The sequence below is a fragment of the Sminthopsis crassicaudata genome, chromosome 4 (genome assembly GCF_048593235.1).
Source record: "Sminthopsis crassicaudata isolate SCR6 chromosome 4, ASM4859323v1, whole genome shotgun sequence".
Taxonomy (NCBI): domain Eukaryota; kingdom Metazoa; phylum Chordata; class Mammalia; order Dasyuromorphia; family Dasyuridae; genus Sminthopsis; species Sminthopsis crassicaudata.
The window spans coordinates 349,602,408-349,622,237 of NC_133620.1; the positions used below are offsets into that span (position 1 = coordinate 349,602,408).

At 42.9% G+C, this 19,830-nt stretch overlaps 1 protein-coding gene across 1 annotated transcript in view; it reads left to right on the top strand.

The window, feature by feature from the left end:
• Positions 1-19,830, top strand: part of LASP1 (LIM and SH3 protein 1) — a 57,534-nt gene that overhangs the window by 18,270 nt on the left and 19,434 nt on the right. The window contains exons 3-4 of the mRNA XM_074261350.1: positions 4,928-5,012; positions 14,542-14,649. Coding sequence (XP_074117451.1) covers positions 4,928-5,012; positions 14,542-14,649 — 193 coding nt within the window. The remainder of the gene's footprint in view (positions 1-4,927; positions 5,013-14,541; positions 14,650-19,830) is intronic.

The following is a 19,830-nucleotide window of genomic DNA, read 5'->3' on the forward strand; positions in this document are numbered from 1 at the left end:
TCAAAACTCCCCTTGACAGGGGTTTTTCGATGAGGACAGAAAAAGTTTATAAGAACTTTTATAAGAGGGACTTTGGAGACCACCCATCCCAGTCTTTTTAGATGAGAAAACTGAAACCCAGAGAAAAGGTCCTTCAGACTCTGACTTAGGGCTCCTATTTCTGAGCATTTTTTCTAGTATCTCTGCCCCTACTTATCACCCAAGGAAGCCTAAAACTGAAAGTTAGTAGATCTGGGTGCTTTTGTCCTTCTTTATTGTTCCCAAATGGTGTCCAGAAGGAAAGCTTCTTTCCTGAGGAACTGAAGGACACAAGAGAGATGGGTGTGGGAGAAAGAGCAACTTTAGGAGAGAGGAGAAAATTAAGGATTTCCTAGCTCCTACTTCTGAATAGAAGCAAAATGAGGTTGGGAACTGGAAAGTCTTAAAGTGTTGAATGGATATTATACCTGTCCAGGTCAATAGACTCATTACTCCTCACCTTTCACCCCCTCAAAAGGATACATGTAACATAATTGTAACCCTACTCCTTCCTTGCCCCATGATGTATTCCCCCAGCTAGCCCATGCTTTCTACCCCAAGGTAGCATGAGCCCTTATACCAAGGCAATAAGTATCTGGAAGGAATCAGGAGAGACACATATGGGCCTGGGCCAGATGCTGACATAGAACTAGGTTGTCTCATCTTCCATTCTAGGTTTCTCCCTCTCCCTGAACTCCAGCTTTGTAGCTTCATGTCTTTCCTGTCTCTGCCTGCTTTCCTTTTCCCTTCTGTTGTATCCTGAATGGCCTCCCCCACCCGAAAACTCTCCTTTCCCTTTGCTGCCTGTGCATGCTTGCTGGTGCTCGATTCTGCCTGGAGCTGGGGATGAGGTTGCCATGGGAACCTAAGGAGCAGAGAACTGGGAGGGGGAGGGGAAAAGATGGGAGAGCCCTCTATGTCTCACCGGTGGTGGTTCTGGTGGTGTTGGGGGGAAGCAGGTTGTGCCTTGAAACAGTCCCAAGTGTCTCTTCTTCCACCTCCCACCTCTCTGTCCCTTATCCCTAAAAAGGGTGGGGTGCAGGATGAAGACAACAGTGTTGATGGTGAGTGAGTTAGATTGGTATCTCTGGCTTTCTCTCCTGTTGAACCAAGTTAATCTGATGTGGGATTAAAATTCCCACTCCTAGATTAACCTCTGTTGGAATCCAAGCTGGTTCTCCCTTTCTCTACCCCCACTTCCTCCAGTTGTCAGGGTGGGTTGGGTTTTCCAGCTGTCACTAAAGCCAGAGTCTATCAGGGAGAGATTGTTCTAGGAGAATAGCTCACAGGGAATCTTTGGTGATGATGGTGGTGAGTGAGGCGGGGGAGCTAGGGTCTCCCCAGAACCCCAGTGAGAAAGAACAGAATGCCAATGGAAAGAGAATGGGGTACGTGAATGTGTCCTACATGTATGTGAGTGTATATTTTTCTCCTTATAAAGCTGCTAGGCAGTTTTAACCATGTATAGGCAGGATCACAGGAAATGCTTGAAGCTTCTTGTTCTCTCAGCTATGGGTGTCAGCCGCACTGAACATTGCTTACCACCCCCTATCCTTCTTCCAGCCTAGCAACTTTAAACACACACTCACACACACAAACAAACATGCACATACACTACTACCACCACCATTTAATACACAGTCCAGATTTTTCTCCATAGCTACCAATCCTCCTTCTCTCTCTCTGAATACCCACAGATGTCTTGGACATAAAGGCTTCAAGGTGAGATGGATCAGTCATCAAGGGTCCCTTCCTCTGCTTCTCAATCTGACCCTATCCGGCCAAATGAGGCTCTTTTATATTTAAGGATGCCCCATTTTGACCTCATCTTAATCTCGTCCCAAGAAAAGAAAGACATTGCAGTTTATCATGTTTCAGGCTTTCAATGTAAGGAAATTCTTCCTAAGGGTTCCCCTCAAGCAGTCCTGTTTGCCTCTCATGGTCCAGTGGTTGCAAAGAGGGAATGTCCTTTAAAGTCCCACAGCAGCATCGAATAAAGCTGCCATGTTGTCAGGGCCCATGCTATCTGAGGCACAGATTGACTCTCATGTCACCTACCAACTCTCTTAAGATTCATCCCACAACTCTCTTGCCAGCCTCCTCCACATACACTCTCTGCTTGTCCTTTTCTCACTCCCCTTTAGAACTGGCTGTCCTAGCTGTGTGTGTGTGTGTTGGGGGGGTGACATGGGAATCCCTGGAGAATGGAGGATTTGGTCATTTACTGGTTTCAGAAATGCAGGACTACTTCATCTGAGGTCAGCATGGAGAGTCAGGCTGTTTTTGCCTGACCTTTGGCTCAGTTAACTATTTTTGTTGGGGAATGATGTTGGTGACAGAGCACATTGCAGTTTACCTATTACTTTCCTCACAATTGTCTGTGAGGTCAGTGATAGCAGTTTTATTATTCCTGTTTAACAGATGAAAAAATCAGATTTGAAGAAGTTTGGTGCCCAAGGTTGCCTAGGAAGCATCAGCATCAGTCTTCCCACAATTCTTGAGTTTCCAGCCCTTGCTATCTGTACCCATACAGATACATAATACATGTACCACCACCCCCCCACACACACATATATGTGTGTGTGTATATATATATATATATTCATGTATACACATATTTGTTTCTCTGTCTCTATCTACATACTAACCTTTCTCCAGAACCCCCAAAGAATTTCTGGCTCAGGAACATATAGTTGACTTTTAGTTGTGAAGGCAATTAGATTTTTCCAGTCCCATTTGGGGGAAATTATGGGCATTGAGGTGATCCTCAGGAGATCCAAGGTGAAGGAGATCCAGGAGTAAGGGAAAGCCAGCGTTTTTGGTGATAGATCAACAAGTGAGCTTGATGGAGGCCTTGGTGAGTAAGGGGTAGCTGGACTATTAGTTGTTGATTATCATTTTTCAGTTGAGTCCTGCTCTTTGTATTTTTGTGCCTCATTCTTTCCCATCTTGAATCTATAAACACTTGCTGAATTTCTGGCTTCATAACATCTCTCTCACCTGAATCCTTCCCACACATCCAGCATTCAGCTCCTCTCACTTAGATTATTACAGTGGCCACCTAAGTGGTCTTCATACAATTAAACGAAATGATTTTCCTTAACTACAGTTCATCCCTTCCTCCCCAGTAAATTCTCTTGGATCATCTATAAACACTTCTGTTTGGTTTTTAAAGCCCAGACCACCCTCCCCCCCCCCCACTTTATCAGCTTTGTTGTATATAACTCTAAGTTCTGTGGTCTAGTCCCACTAACCTTGTTACTCTCTGTACGTATTATCTCCATCTCTCCTCCCTGTGCCTCAGCACAGGCCATCCTGGGCCTGGAAGCAAATGAGTTCCAGCTCTTTGTAAACCTTAAAGTGCTATCTATCTAGTGTTGTTATTGTTGTTACACAATGTGCTTTCTCATCACCATCTCTGAGAATCATTTACTTCTTTCCTGACTGACCTCCAGCCTGCTATCTCTTGCAAAAGCCTCTTCTGATCTCTCCTTCTTTTCTCCCCCAGACTACCTTGTATTTTTTTGTGTGTTTATTCTATGCTTAGATAAGTGCATGTTATATAGTTTCCTGTTGCTGGTTGCTGGGGTATTTAAGTTGGAATCAATGAGGTCTTATGTGGGTAAATTTCAGGGGTGTGTGTAAACTTAGATGGGGGAAAAATCTTTATTTCCATTAATATGTAATTGAAATTTAGCATTTCCTTCAATTATGAATTTAGCAAACTATAATTCTCAGAAAAGATAACTTTATTAAAGTTGTTCACAATACAAAGTTCAGAGCACCTGCTTTATAGAGAGTATAAACAGGAACAGTTTCCTTTTCATCCTCAGCAGTCATGGTAGCTGACATTTAGTTAAAAAATAAAAATAAAAAAAGGAGACCATTCCCCCTTCCCTCCAATATGTAGCTAACATGCCCTATTCTGTGCCAGGTATTGTGTAAAAAGCTTTATCATTATTATCTCATCGAAACAGCCTTGGGAAGTGGATGCTATTAAAAAATAACTTTTTTTTTTTTTTTAAACAGATGAGGCAACTGAGGCAAACAGCTTAAATGACTTGCCCAGTGTCCAAGGCCAGATTTGAACTTGAATTTGAACTTCCTGAATCTAGGCTCAGCTTTCTCCCTACCATGACATTTAGCTGCCCCTAGTTTAATAATGCTTTGTTGGTTGATCTTGGGAATCAAGACAAGTTGCCAAACATTTATTAAACAGTTTCTATGTGCCAGGCACTGCTAAGTACCCAACCAGGTACAAACAAGCTATACACAGGACCAATTGGAGCTTTTTGAAAGGGGAAAAGATTCTAGTATTAGAGGGGAAATTGGGAAAGGAATGGGCAGTGAAAGGAGGATTTACAGAAGTAGCATACTAGTAAGAAATCTGGAACTAGCAGGGGGCCAGGTTTTGGAAGGCTTTAAATAGGAATTTAGGTTTGATTCTGAGATAATAGGAGGTGATTGAATATAGATCGGTTTCATGCTCCAGGCCTGTGCTGTAGGAAGATCGGTTAGATAGCTGAGTAGGATGGAGAAAGGCTTGAGGCTGAGAGACTCCAGACTATTGCAGTAATCCAGTTGGTGGGGCAGCTAGTGGATGTAGTTGGGGAGACTCATCTACCTAGCTGGGAGACCCTAAGCGAGTCATTTAACCCTATTTGCCTCAGTTTCCTCATCTGTGAAAAGAGCTGGAGAAGAAAATGGCAAACCACTCTATGATCTTTGCCAAGAAAACCCCAGATAGAATCATGGAGAGTTGATACAACAATAACACATTGAGATTATACCAGGCTGGTGACAGTGTCAGAAGAGTATGCTGGGAGAAAATGATGGTGGTGGCTTGGGTTAGGAAGCCCCCATTTCCTCTGCCTCTGAGGATGACCGCCACCCCTCTTCTGTTTTCCAGACACTACCCCAAGCAGTCATTCACGATGGTGGCTGACACCCCTGAGAACCTGCGTCTTAAGCAGCAGAGTGAGCTCCAGAGCCAGGTAAGGAGGAGCCAGGGCTGGGACCTGGGTGCTGCTTAGTGGTGTAACCTTGGCCTTTGGCAAGGGTTTCTTCCCCTTCCAGTTACACAACAGGCTTTGGGGCAGTTACCCCTTTTCTCCACTCCTCCCCCGCTGTTGCCTTCCATCTACAAACTCGTACCATGCAGTGGGAGATGGGGTGACCTTCGAGAGCACTCCATATTCTTGAAACCCTGATAGTGACTCATGTTTCTGTAGAGCTCTTAAAAAAGATTCACAAGCATTTTTCTCATAATACCTTGTAAGGGAGATTGGGTAAGTATGCATCCCCATTTTACAGACGAGGCAATCGAAGCTTTAAGCAGTTACGGTATTTGCCCACATAGAGTAATTGTCATCTCTGATTATTTGCCCACATACTGTATTTTCATCTCTGTGTTTTAGTTGAGGAAGCTGGAGCTGAGGGAGGTTGTGACTTGCCTGAAGTCACATAAATCTGAAGTGCCTCGGGTTCTCTCCCCTTTCCCCCACTATCCCCGACACAGTTCCTTTGTATTTCCTGGGAGTGCCATGGGCTCAGTTGGGAGGAACCTGGTCTGGATTAGGTCTGAGGCCCCCATTAGGTGTGTTTCTGGCCTTTAAGTGAATATTTATGTACCATTTTCCATCCATCACCTCATCTTCTTTGAGCCTTTATCTTAGTGTGAAGGTCTGTGTTTTAAATCTCAGTTCTTATACTCATTGGCTACATGATTGTATCTAAGTCTTTTCATTTTTTTGAACCTCAGTTTCATTATCTGTAAGATGGGCTTGATAAAACTCAAGCCCTACTAACCAGGGATATCTTCAGGAAGAGCTTCAGGAAAGCTAGAGAAATGTGGTGGTGGAAATGGGGACGTTAAGCACTGGGGATAAAAGTGGAAAAGCTTCCTGCTCTCAAAGGGTTGAAGTCCTCATCGGGGTAGGATGGGGCGAGGAAACCCATATGAAAGGTTCCAGCAGTAAGTAAATTGGAAAGGCCCCTTGGCCCTAGGGGAGCAGCAGAATCTTGTCCATCATGCTATTTTCTTGAATAAAAGTCTGATCTGTGGAGGTGCTAAGGGCTTTGGCAGCCAGGGCTCTTTCTGCTTCTTCCGTTGCTGGAGAGGTGGGGGTGGGGGGAAGTGCAGCGCTTGCAGAGGAAGTAGTCAGGCTCCAACAGTGGTCTGACCACGAGAGAGTTCTTCAGTCAGGAGTAGAGAGAGACGGGTCTGTGAAGTGAGGGGACTGGCTTTAATTTAAACCAGCACCCCCCATGTTTGGCCAAATGACATTAGGAGGCCTCTGGGTTGTGTGGCAGTGGGGAGAGAGGTTTAGGGTCTGAGAAACCTGAGTTCAGATGCAGATTCAGGCACTTAACCTTTGTCTGTTGTAAGGGAGACTGGAGCTTTTATTGTGAGGCTCAAATGAGAGATTTGTCACATGCTTAGCCCATTAGTAGATACTTAATAAATGCTTATTCTCTCTCTCCCTCCCTCCCTCCTCCTCTTTCCTTCCTTCCTTCTTTCCTTTCTTCTTTTCCTCCCTCCCTCCCTTCTTTCCCTCCTTCCTTCCTCCCTCCTTTCTTCCCTTCTACCCTCCCTTCTTCAAAATGAATTCTCAACTACCCACCACAGCTGCCCTCTCTCCTTGAATCATTCACATTGGGGCTGTACTAGTTTCAGGATAGGGGGAAAACTTGCCGGAAGCTGGCCTTGGTAGTGGTCAATAGCTATCCCCTACACAGATTTAAGGCAGGAAGAGTAAAAAACCAGGCCTAAATTGGAGAAAGCCAGACATAACTCAATGTTTTCTCTTCAGAGAGTAGGAAATGGTCTGGCAGTCATGGAATGTCAGAGCTGGAACAGGACCTCCCTTGCTTTAATTCATCCCCCTTATTTTCTTTTTTATATTGGAAGAAACTGAGACCTGGGGAAAAGGCCTTGGCACATGTCAACTTAGTGAACGAGCTGGAACTTGGTCTGAAGTTTCCTGTCTAATTCTATTATTCCTTCTTTTGTACCACAGATAACTTCTAGTCTTTGTTCCTAGTCAGGGAGAAGTCTGGTCGACTTCCTGAGGGGCTGCCTTCTCCATGAGGCCTTTTTTTTTTGAGGTGGCTCCCAAATTCTCTGACCTCATCCAGAGAACTTGATCAAAAAGAGGAAGGGAGACTTATAACTAGCTGATCATTTGTGATCCAATTACCTCTGGGCTACTGGCATCCATGAATGGGTCGGAAGAAATGCTCAACAATAAACATTAGTAATTAAATATATATATATATACCTGACTTTGGAATGCATGATATGGGTTCACCTCCTCCCTCTAGAAAATTTTCCTTCCTCATTCTCTTTGGCCCAGGCTGATAATAAAACAAATAGACTTTTGCCAAGCACATAGGTGAGGAAAGCAAGGGGATCATAGCTCCAGAGCTAGGGAGACCTTAGACAAGACAGAGTCCCTTTCATTTTATAGAGGCAACCTCTGGGTATTTTGAGTAATGGTCTTTTCAAAATACTCTGAAGCAGAGAGCTCATATAGGATGAGGAGCATCTTAAAAGCTGGGCTGTGAGAAACTTCTGCAGGACAGGGCTATTAAGAAGCTGGGAGTTAGTTAAATTCGATAAATATTTATTAATTAACATTTAGTAATTTGTTTCATGCTAGACACTAGCAATGTGGAAACAACCCCAAAAATCAAAACCTTTTTACTGATTTAAGGTACCTGAGTTCAAGTTTTTTGCTTTAGAGTGACCTTATAGAAAATGCTTCTTTCTTTGAGGTTCAGTTTTCCTAAGTTCCCGATAGAAGAATTTGTTTTTATGCTTGACATTGACCCTTTCTTAGTCTCCCACATTAGAACATTGTGTGTATTTCTAAATTCTGGAGGAGGGAAGAAAGGAAGTTCATTTTTACACATGGCCGCAGTTCACATCTGTCTCTTCAGGGACCCCCGCCTCTGCTGTAGGGGAGAAGCTGCAATTATTGGGCAGTGGGTGAGCTTGCCAGGCACGTTGGTACAAGAGGGGTGGCGCCAGGCTGCTGCTGGGGGGCATGTCAGCAGGGTGGCTCAGGCCAAACAAGGAGTCTTTGGCAGACTTGGGGTGGGGATGGGGACCCAGCAGTGCCCACTTTGGTAAGGATTCCTGCCAGGCCCCCCATTTTGGGTAAAATTGGAGACCAGCTGGCCTCAATGACTGGGATAAGATTTCACCAAATGTCAGCTTGGAGAGGCAGGATGCTGGGTTTTCTCAGAGCTGTCCTGTAACATCTGCCCCCTCAGCTAAATCCCCCAAACAGCTGAAAGGATATGTGAATTTTGGCCAAAGTCCCAGCTTTAAGTGCCCCTTCTTCTCCCAGCTCCTAACACATTCTCACCCTTGAGACAAATAGGAAACTTTTATGGGACTGATTTACAACTGTAGATTCTCTTGTCAGGGTCAGGGTCAGGGTCTTAGGCTGGTGAGGTGGGCACTCTGGGAAAGGTCTCCCGACTGAGATACTAACAAGACCCTCCCAGACAGACCCAGTCAGAAAAGCAGAACACACACATGCAGACATACATACATGATACACACACATTTATACGCACCCTTTCAAGGGGAGAGAAATTCTAGACCTCATGATAGAGATCTTAATTCCCTTTTCTTTTGTCTGAGTCACAAAGGAGGCAGCTGTAGCTCTTTTCTCCCCACAGCATCAAATACCTGAGAAAGAGACAGGGTCAGATAAAGAGAGACAGAAAGTATGAGATATGAGGGAAAAGGTTCATACTGGACACTGGGGGAACCAAGTATAGGTGATAGCCAGTAATTAGAGAATATATGCACTTGGTGAAGGGTGTGGATAAAACCAGATCTTATAAAGAAACTAGATAATTTCATATTTTTTCTTGAAAGGTGTGGTAAGTGGTCTGATAGCCAGTCATGGAATGTCAGTCTCCTTTCCTCCCTCCCTCTTTCCTTCCCTCCTTGCTTTCTTTCCTTTCTTCCTCCATTCTTCTCTCTGTCTCTTACTTCCTTCCCTCTTTTTCTCTCTCCCTCCTTATCTTCCTTCCTTCCTTTTCCCTTTCTCTCCTTCCCTTCCTTTTTTCCTACCTTCTTTCTTTTCCTCCCCCCTCCCTAGGAAGGTCAAATAATTCATGGGCACACATCAGAGGGAGCATTTGAACCCAGCTTCTCTGACTTTGCTGTTGTTTTATTCTGGAGGCTAGTCTCTCAAACTCTTTGTCAAGTCTGTTCTTAAGTTGGGACATCTCTCTGGCAACAACTATATTTAGTGATCAGTTAACAAGAGAGAAATGGGTCTGACTGTCCCCAGCTCAGGCTGCCTGACTTGGGCTGGTGAGGATGATACTGGAGAGGTAGACTTACATAGCGTGTGCTTCCTGAGGTGCCTAAGAACTGGAGACAGCTGTACTAAGGCTAGAGCATAATAAAGGAGGTCCTCAGCCTTCTCCCATCATGTCCTCTGCTGCTAAGAGGAGGAAGAAGCAAGTGCTTCCTTTTTCTGGATCTGTCTCTATTTCTTGACTCTGTGTCTCCATCACTTTGGAAACCCAACCTGTTCTATTTTGGAAATCAACCAATCTATTTTGGTTGGTTTGTTTTTCCTGTGTCTAAACTGGTTCCCTCAAAGTAGTACCTTTGGTGTCTGGGACACCTCATGCTACCCCCACTTGGGCTGGCAACCACAGGGTTGGCTTACCTCCTCTGCCTGGGTGTCCATCTAGAAATAAGCATCTTAGGGATCCCACCCTGAGCCTTGGCAAGGGAGGGGTAACCCTTCTCCCTCCTCTCATTAATCACACCCTGCGCTGCCCAGGCAGGGATGGACTGAAGGATGGAGTCTAAGTTACCTTTCTCTTAATCCTATCTCATTCCTTATCTTTCTTCTTTTCTCCCTTCCCCTTCCCCTTTCTTTCCCTTTCTTTTTCCCTTTCTACCCCCCTTCCCCATCTGCTTTCCCTTTCCTTTCCTTTTCCTTTATTATTTTCATTTTTTTTCTGGTCAAACATGTACATTATTTTTATTTTTTTATTTTTTTGCTGAGGCAGTTGGGGTTAAGTGACTTGCCCAGGGTCACACAGCCAGGAAGTGTTAAGTGGCCAGATTTGAACTTCGGTCCTCCTGACTTCAGGGCTGGTGCTCTGTCCACTGTTACCTAGCTGCCCCTATTAATTTTTTAAATACACATTTCTTTATGAATCGGGAGAGAAAAATCAGAACAAAAATGAAAAATCACAAGAGAAAAAAAAGGAACATATATTGAAATTATATTCAATCTCCCTCCTTCCCTTCTTCCTTCCCTTCCTTCCTCTCTCCCTCCCCTTTCTTCCTCCCCTCCTTTTTCCCTCTCTTCCCCCTTCTTTCTCTTCCTTCCCTTTTTAAATCAAATTTGATATCTTTTATATTTTTGTACCATCCAGATATCTCCTAGTATCCCTTCTCTTGCTCCCAGAGAACCATCCAATAGAAAAATTTTTAAAGAAAAAATCAGCAAAATTGACCAATACATTAAAAAGAAGCAACCCTAAAATAATGTATAATGTTGCATATCCACAGACCTCCAACCTTGCAAAAGAATGGGATGAGGGTGTATCTTCATTTCTCTTCTTGGAAGCCATGCATGTTCTTAAATTTCACAACATTTATTTTTGATTGTCTTGTAGGTCTTTCCATTTTAATCTTGAACTCATTGTGTTCATTATTTTCCTGACTATGCTTTACAATGTTGTACCCCCTTCCATTTTGCTCTTAAGACTCTAAAATAGGGAAAGTTTAGAGTATGTCTGAGTGAGAATTTTCCTTTTTTAGATAGGCAAATAACCACACCCCAATCCCTAGCTCCTTGTGGTGGATTCAAATGTCCACTTCCTTGTCCTTGGAGACCAGGTCTGTGGGGGAGGGTATAGATTACAGGTCTGAGGTGGGTGTGGTCTTTCTCTCTTCCTTGAGGAGGAGAAGCTCTGTCTGACACCTTTAGACCCATGGATAGGTCTGAGAGCACTGCAAAGGTGCAGACAGAGGAAGCTCGGTCTTTATTTAGCTAGGTGGTATAGCAGAGCTGCACTTAGAAAGACTCTAGCACTGTGACTCGGGTCACTTGGGTTAAGGCTCATTGGTTTCCTTATTTCTAAAACAGGGATAATAATAGCATCTATCTAACAAACTGGTGAGGATCACATAAAGTAACATATGTAGTTTTTATCTAAATGTTGGCTTTTAGTGATTGTCCCTTCCCAGGTACTGGGATGAAGATTGTCTGCAATGGCTTTGCCCAGAGCCCTGTTTTCTGCCCTTTTCCTGACCCTTCCTGGCCTACTGTTCCAAGCATAAAAGTGAATCACCCCTTTGCACAGCTGTGTTGGGATTAGGGGTGGGGAGGAAGGCTAAGAATTAGCTGATGTCACCATAGTGGACATTACCCTGTATAAAGGTCCATAATCCTTATAAGGGCAGAAAGATTCAACCCAGATGAATGGGAGTTGGGAGAAGAATCCATCAAGGAGTTGTCCCTAAGCTCCAGGTTAATTGGGGCAGCAGTCCTGCCCCCAAAGAGACTAGTACTAAACCAAATGGACTTGGTAGGAGATGGTAAGAGTGATGAGGAGATGGACAAATGCAGCTCTGAACTCAGGAGGGTTTGAGTTCAAATCCAGCCTCAAACATTTAGCAGTCACTAATCCTGATTGCTCCAAAATAATACACACACACACACACACACACACACACACACACACACACACACTCACTCACTCTTGAATGAAGAATGGTCGTCCTAGGATCATAGATGGAGAGTTAGAAAGGATTTCAGAGATCACTTAACTCAATCCTAATTCAATGAGTAAAGAAACTGTGAGACAGAGAGGTATCCTTGGGCCACATGGAGGAAAATGGAGGGTAAGAAAGATTTCTACCCAAGTCCCTTTGACTCTATATCCAGTACATTGCCCATCCCCAGAGTTTCCATTTTTACCCATTGCTTAAGGTGGTTAAGGTTTATTGAGCAGGTAGGAAATGGGATCAAAGCTTTGCTTGGAGGGAGATGGGCTTCTGGAATCATCAGATCTCTAGAGCTAGAAAGGACCTGAAAAACCAGTTAGCCTTCAGTTACCACCACCACCACCTCCCTTTTATTTTTAATTTATTTTTTTTACAAATAAGGAAACAGACCTATGGAAATTAAGCAATATGTTCAAAGTCAGAGAGGTAGGCTTTGTACCTGGAGCCTTTGACTCAAGTTGGCATTCATACTGCCTTCACTTGAATTTAGGGTAGCAAGAGACATCCTCCTTGAGAGATGGCTCTTTTTTGAAGGTTAGGTAAGTCAACTGGAGTCTCTAGATCTCCATTTTTAACTCTGTAAAGTGAGGTCAGCCTGAGATGATGAGCTTTCAGGTCCCTTCATGTCCTAAATCTGTCACCTTTTGAATGTAGCAGCACAGCAGAACCCTGCCATATTAGCTTAGCTCTGTAAGCAGTGTCTGATCTCTAGCAGCTCTTGCTAGAGCCCAAGAGCCCACAGTCCTTCCCCCCTTCTTCCTCCCTTTGCCTTCCCCTCCCCTTTAAATATTCTGCAGCCAGGCCACACTCCTGGAGCTAACATTGGTTAGTTTCTGCTGAGCCCCAAATATCCTGTAGCTCAGACTTGTGGGCTTAGCCCCCCAACTTTAGTGCAGAAACAGCATCCGTTCTCCAGCTGGTCTGGTCACATTCACAAAGCTAGCCGATGTCGGAGGGAAGACTTGGATTTGGGTTTTTGGGGCTCTGGAGGCTTCCTCTCTGCTCCATCATGACACCCTGCCTCTTACTCTCAAGCTGATCCCAAGATCCCGTGACCTGGCCCCAGAGTCCTGCCCCAGAAGCTAGAGGGATTCCCCTGTCTACTGGGAAGAGTCCTGGTACCCTCCGTGTGAGCAGAGGATTGACATTTTTACACAGCTGAGAATGGCTTCTCAGTAAAGATAGAGGAGGACGAGTCTGGAATTAGGCCTGAGTTCTGGTGACCAGGGATGCTTTGAAGGCCTTGTTTCCTGGCTCTTTCAGCAAACATTAGTAAGGCCGAGTCAGAGATCCAGCCCTCGGGCTCGCTGCTTCATGGGATGTCCTGAGGAAAGCATTCTGTGTGTATGTTGTAGCGATGGCATTTTCACAAGGCCATGAACCCAGACTTTGGAAGCCTTCAGAGTACTGGGGATTGGGGGCCAGCGACAGGTGGTGAGGGGTGGGGGGTTTGAGAGGACCGGAATCATCTGCTCAGCCTGACTCTGGCCTCTCTCCCTGTGCCTGGGAACCATCCGGATCTCATCCCAGAAACTCTCAGGAGGCTTGGTCATGTGGTCCATGTCCTGGGCTGACCTGCCTTTCAGGGACTGGGCCATCCCCCCCATGGAGGAAATATGGGCTGGAGGTGGGAGGAGAGGAACTAACAGGAAAGGAACAGCTGCTTAGAGGGAGGCTGAAGGCCAAGGGACGTGGACCCTACTGATTCCCAGTCCATGTGGGAGAAAGGAGGAAGAACCTTTTTCAGAGTCCCTAACTTTGTTTTTCTCTTTCCCTAGTGGTGATGATGATGATGATGATGATGATGATGATGATGATGAAGTAATAATAAAATTACCTAATGATGATGATGATAAAAATAAAATTACCTGATGATAAAAATGAATAATAATAATGGTAATAAAATAAGAAACTGAGTATTTTTTAAAAGAAAGTTATTATTTTAATGATATTAATAATTACTATCAAGTGAAAAATAAAATTAGGAAAAAATTGTCTATCAAAGAGGTTTACCCATTATTGTGATGATTACCAGCACAGAATCCAAGTCAAAGACAGATTCCTAATAAAAGATAAAATCTCACTATTCTTCTGGTGAGATTTATGTAGATTACACATATGGCCATATATATAAATTACATAGTTTTTAAAAAGTATTTACATAGTACTTTGCAAATATTATCATATTTGATCTTCATACTATCCCTGACAGGTACATGCTGTTTATCATTCTGCTTTACATATGGGGAAAATGAGGCAGACAGAGCTTAATAAGTGACTGAGGCAGGATTCAAATTCAGCTCCTTCCAATTCCAAGTGTAAATAACACTATCACAAAGCTGCCTCCACTTTAAACTCAATCTAGCCCTACTTCTGTATATTCCCAGGGAATTCTCAAATCTTGGTCTGTTTTCTGCTTGGTCTCTTGCTTCTTTTTTTCCCATTCTAATAACCCTTTCTGAAAGTAAGCCCTAAGGTGTTGGCAGTACAGTCAGAAGCTGTGGTTCTGGCTGCTTCCTATCTATTGGCCCAACCTTTGGTGTTGTGTTGGTCACTTAATAAGAAGATTTGTAGGTACCTTTCAGACATCACTTTCGTACCTTGGCATCAGCCCAGGTGTTTGAGATTATGTCTTTTGATCGTTGCCCTCTTCCCTCAACCTCTAAGGGCCCCTCTTTGGGGTCCCTTCCATTCCTCCCCAGTAGTTCCCCCTTGGAGCTCATTTTCTTTAATCTCTCCTCTAGGTGCGTTACAAGGAAGAATTTGAAAAGAACAAGGGCAAGGGCTTCAGCGTGGTGGCCGACACACCTGAGCTTCAGAGGATTAAGAAGACTCAAGACCAAATCAGTAATGTAGGTTTGCCCCAGCCTCCCTCCTTCCCACCCATTTCTCATTGCCTGGCACATGGGGAGAAGCTAAGGGATCGGTGCTTCCTGAGACCTCTTACTTCCTTGACTCCCTGATCACTCCCTGGCAACAGAGAGAGGAGCTGTGTGTGTATATGTGGGGGGTCCTTCACACTGAAACTTTCCCTTCTTTCTCAAGAACCAGGGAGTTTTGATATCTGGTATTTTATTTTTCCAACGTTGGATTAGGAGACGGGGATGGTCATCATGATAAATAGGTTCATTTTGCATTTGGGGATGGGGGTGAAGGAGGCAAATCTCCTTGTCTGTCTCTGTCTGTCGGTCTCCAGTTTGCTAAGGAAGCAGGAACTAGGGAGGCCATCATTTCCTCCCTCACACTGGGTTCTTATTTCCTTCCTGTGTAAAGAACCTGGCCAACACATCCTTACCTCAATACCTCCTGACACCCTACTACCCCTCCCCCAGATCCCACCAGCCCCACAAAGACAAAATCACCTTCCCCAAGTCCTTCTTTTTAGAGAGAGGGAACAGGATCAGTACTGAAAGAAAGGGGGTGCCATCATCTCTCTCTCGCTCTCGCCCTGGGTACCTCTGAGCATGCAGTGGAGTGGTTGGGTACCTTCTCTGGGCTACAGGTTGGACTGTGGTTTCATGTTGACCATTCTCATTAGTAAAGGAAATAGGTTTGGGGTTTCCTGCCTGACACAGCACAAGAGAGAGAGAGAGATGGGGTGGGGGAGGGCTCGAGGGGGAGAGAAAGAGAGAGAGAGGGAGGGAAGGCAGAGAATGGGGAGCTGGAGAGGAGTGTAAAAGGATCTTTGGGACCTCAGTGGGAGGACAGAGCGTGTGAATGGGTATTCTGCCAGCATCGACACTTCTGTGATGGCTATTGATAACAGAAAACATTTATGTAGCATTTCATCCTATATCTTTCTTCCTTCTCAGCCAAACATCTAGGGAAAAAGTTCTCTACACTTATTTCTACATTTTCTCCTATTTGTTTGCTTGTTATCCACCCCAAGTTCCTTGAAGACAGACTATTTTTTGTCTCATTTACATGTAGGCATATATGTGCTAGGCATTGTGCTAAATAAATTTTTTACATCTCATTTATCCTCACAATAATTTCCCTGAACAGTAGGTGCTGTTATCCCCCATTTTACGTATAAGGAAACTGAGGCAGGAGTTAAGAGGTCACACAGCTGGTAAAACATTGAGGTCAGTTTTGAACACAAATGTTCTTGTCTCCAGGCTCTGTGTTCTGTACACTTTGCCACCGAGCTGCCTCAATTCTATATTTCATGACTCTATGTACTTGCATTTTCCCCCTGTACCTGGGGGTCATGGAGAGTGAATGACTGGTTCTGAGAAGAAAGCCTCATTCTACAATTATTGCCTCCGTTTGGAGGGAGACGGAAGCCCAGAGAATTTCCTTGTTTTCTTAGAGTCACCAAGGACAGAAACAGAATTGGACCAGTACCCATTAGTCTTTCCACCTAGCAAAGCATTGGTGTGTCATTATTAGGTAAGAAGGTGATTAGCTCATGGAGGTGCTTAAATCCTTTCCCTCTGCTGTGTTACCCTGAGGGCTCACCATCCAGTCACCCTAATATCCTTCACCACACCCACACAATCCACACATTCCTCTGTGGCTCTGTGACTTAGGCCTAGCCTTAGGGATAAGAACTGGACCTATAATTTTCATTATATATGGCATACTGGAGATTTTTCCTGCTTTTATAAGAGACAGGACTTCCTGATTCTAAAGTTGACTTTTCTCACCATGTCATGGTATATTTCTGCATTACACAATAAATTAGTCTTTTAACCTACTTCTAGATCCTAAATGGCTAAGGTTATGTTGATTTTCAAGTTATATATCTTTTTTAGCATGGGGAAAGGGGAGAAGGGGAAGGTAGATGTCATGAGTTGCCCAGAAAGTTTAGGATTGCCACAAAAGGCTTTCCTGTAGATTTCTCTTTTTTTAAGTATTACTTTTTGTTTTTATATTACTCCTATTTCCCAATATATCTCTTTCTCCTTTCAGATAATATTCTTTTTATCAAGAAAACTTTTCATTATTTGGCCTATGCTTATGTACTGTTGACTTTTTGATATTGCTACTATATTGAGCTGTTAGGTTGGATCTAAATTCCTGAAGCTTTCTGTAGTCCCGGGGGAAGAAAAACCAGAAGGCCATTGAATTATTGATTTAATGCCTGTGTTTGAATCCTCCTGCTATTTGTAACATGTATAATCTTGGGCAAATCTATTAACTTCTCTGGGCCTCAGTTTCCCCATTTGTAAAATATAATGGTTATAGTATTCTCTATGGTCTTCTGACCCACTTCCTCTTGGCTCTTTTCTCCATATAGTTGTCTTACTCCCTTCCTAAATAATAGAGGTATTAATGTTTAAGGAAACCTACCTGAGAGCTAGAGCCTGGGAGTCTAGGTATCAAAGCTAACTATAGCAGAGACATTCACACCTGGAGAGATAATAATCAGTTGCAACTCCTATTGCCATTTACTGATTAATTCTTTTTGAAGAGGTGTTGATCATTAACTGGACCAGTTAAGTAGTATTAAAATTCTTTTGTTGTTTCCTTTCTCTGAGAGATGCTGATATTAAGCAGACCTGCTAAATGATATGTTGCTGGATTTTAAGGACATTAGGAAGCGAGGTTTTTTAATAAAACCTATTAAACCAAATGAAGATCCACCACTGATTTGGAGAGCTTTTTTAGCAAAGTGCCACACAAAGATCTGTTTTATTCCTTTATCATATCTTTTTTTTTTTTTTTTTTTTTTAAGATTAAAATTGTTTTACTACCTTGATTCACCCACCTTTTCCACCTGATTTTATTTTCCAATGACTTTTTTTTTTTAAGTGAAAGAAAAAAAAATCACAAAATCTGGACATCAAAAAATCACTTAGTCATAGACTTTCCAAAGGGAGGGACTTTCCAGGATGGCTTGGACTGGTATGAGCAAGATCCAAACCATTCTGGAAAGTCCCTTTATGGAGGAACATCCATGACCTGTGGCCATCCAGAAAGGTAATCTGCACTCCCAAGATAAGCTATCCTAACTTGGGAAAGCTCTAAAAGGTATTTTCTCTTAGGACATCATGCCTAAATCTTATTTTCTGCTATTTCCTCTTATGAGAGCTTCTAGTTCCACTACACTTGGTCCTCTCAGTCTGACAATAATTCCTCTTCTGAATAGCATTCTTCCAAATATTTGAAGACAGCCAGCAGTCCTTTCATTTTCAAGTAGAGAAAACTGATGTCAATTAACTTGTTCTGTGTCATGAAACTGGTACCATGACAAAGCCAGGATTAGCATCTGATCTTTTCTGTGTATTTTCTTGAACAGATATATCCTGAAAAATTTGGGATTTACCATTCAGAAGGCTAAGTTCTGAAAGTAGTCTTAAAAGGAACCTCTGAGAGCTCCAAATTAGTAAAGTTAGTTGGGTATACAAATTCTATTGGTTCATTCCTTTAGTTATAGGATTAAAGGTTGAGAGCTGGAAGGAACCTGGGAAAACATGGAGTTCTGTCTTCATTTTATAGTGGAAGAAACTGAGCTACAAAGAAGACAAGTAATATGGGTCACGAAACTAGTAAGTGAGGTGGGATCCAACCCAGGTCTAATTAATTCCAAGTCCAGTGCCCTCCTATGTAAAGGGCAGTATGTTGATTAAAGAGGCATTTTGGCCATAGGTTATAGGACTCTAGATTTAGAAATGTAAGGGACCCTAAAGGCCATAGATTCCAACCCCCACCCTCATTTACAGATGAGAAAACTGAGGCTTAGAGAGATTGTGAATTATTCAGACATAGCTACTAAATATTTGGGGCAGGGTTTGAATTCACTTCTTTCTGACTCCCATGACCTATATTCTGTACTCTGTGTCTACTGCACTATATACCTATGTCAGTAGAAAGCACCCTAAGATAGCAGCCCACCTCTTCCAGCTTTCCAGTTACAATTCTTCTTCAACCTTCTGTTCTGGTAAATTCTTGAGAATCCTAGATTTGTCCATTAACATATAGAAATTCAAACATAATTATCTTTTAGTCATGCATAGAAATGCCTTTAAATGAAGGCAGAACATTTTAACTAAAATGGATAATTTGTTTCAATAGCAAAACCTTGTGGTTAGTTAATTCTACATTGTATCTTAGGTTTGGTCTTTTAACTTTTTTTTTTTTTTCCTTCTCAGTAGTATTTTATTTTTCCAAATACATGTAAAGATATTTTTCAACATTCATTTCTGTAAAGACTTTGTGTTCTGAGATTTTTCTCCCTCCCTTCTACACCTCTCCCCTCCTCAAGAAAGCAAACAATAATAGGTTAAATATGTGCAATTCTTTTAAACATATTTCCATATTTCTCATAGTCAAGAAAAATCAGACCAAAAGGGGAAAACCCATGAGAAAAAAAATCAGACAAACACAAAATAGGTGAAAATGCTGTGCTTTGATCTAGATTCAGTCTCCACAGTTCTTTCTCTGGATATGATGGCATTTTCCATCGCAAGTCTATTGGAATTTTCTTGAATTGCCTCATTGTTGAAAAAAGGTAGAAAGTCCATCACAGTTGATCATCACATATCATAAGTTATTCAGCCATTCCCCCAGCTTATGGACATATATTCAATATCCAGTTCTTTGACACTACAAAAAAGGCTAGCATTTTCTTTTTTTTTTTTTTCCTGAGGCTGGGGTTAAGTGACTTGCCCAGGGTCACACAGCTAGGAAGTGTTAAGTGTCTGAGACTAAATTTGAACTCGGGTCCTCCTGAATTCAAGGCTGGTGCTCTATCCACTGCGCCCCCTAGCTGCCCCAATAATTTCATTTTCAAAAGTAAAAATACATTAAAGTACATTTATTTTTCTCTCCTACCCCCTTCCTCTCCTCCAGTGGGAAAAAGAAAAATTAAAATCAAAAGTCTTGCAATAGATATGTATCGTCGAATAAAACAAATTCCCACATTGGCTGTGTATTAAATATATGTTTTATTCTATATCTTGAGTCCATTGCTTTCTCTGTTCAGAAGGTGGTAACGTGCTTTATGACTATAGGCCTGGCATACTATCCATTGTGCTAGTCCTCTTCCCAGAGCACTTACATTGAAATTATTTTTATTGTTATATAAG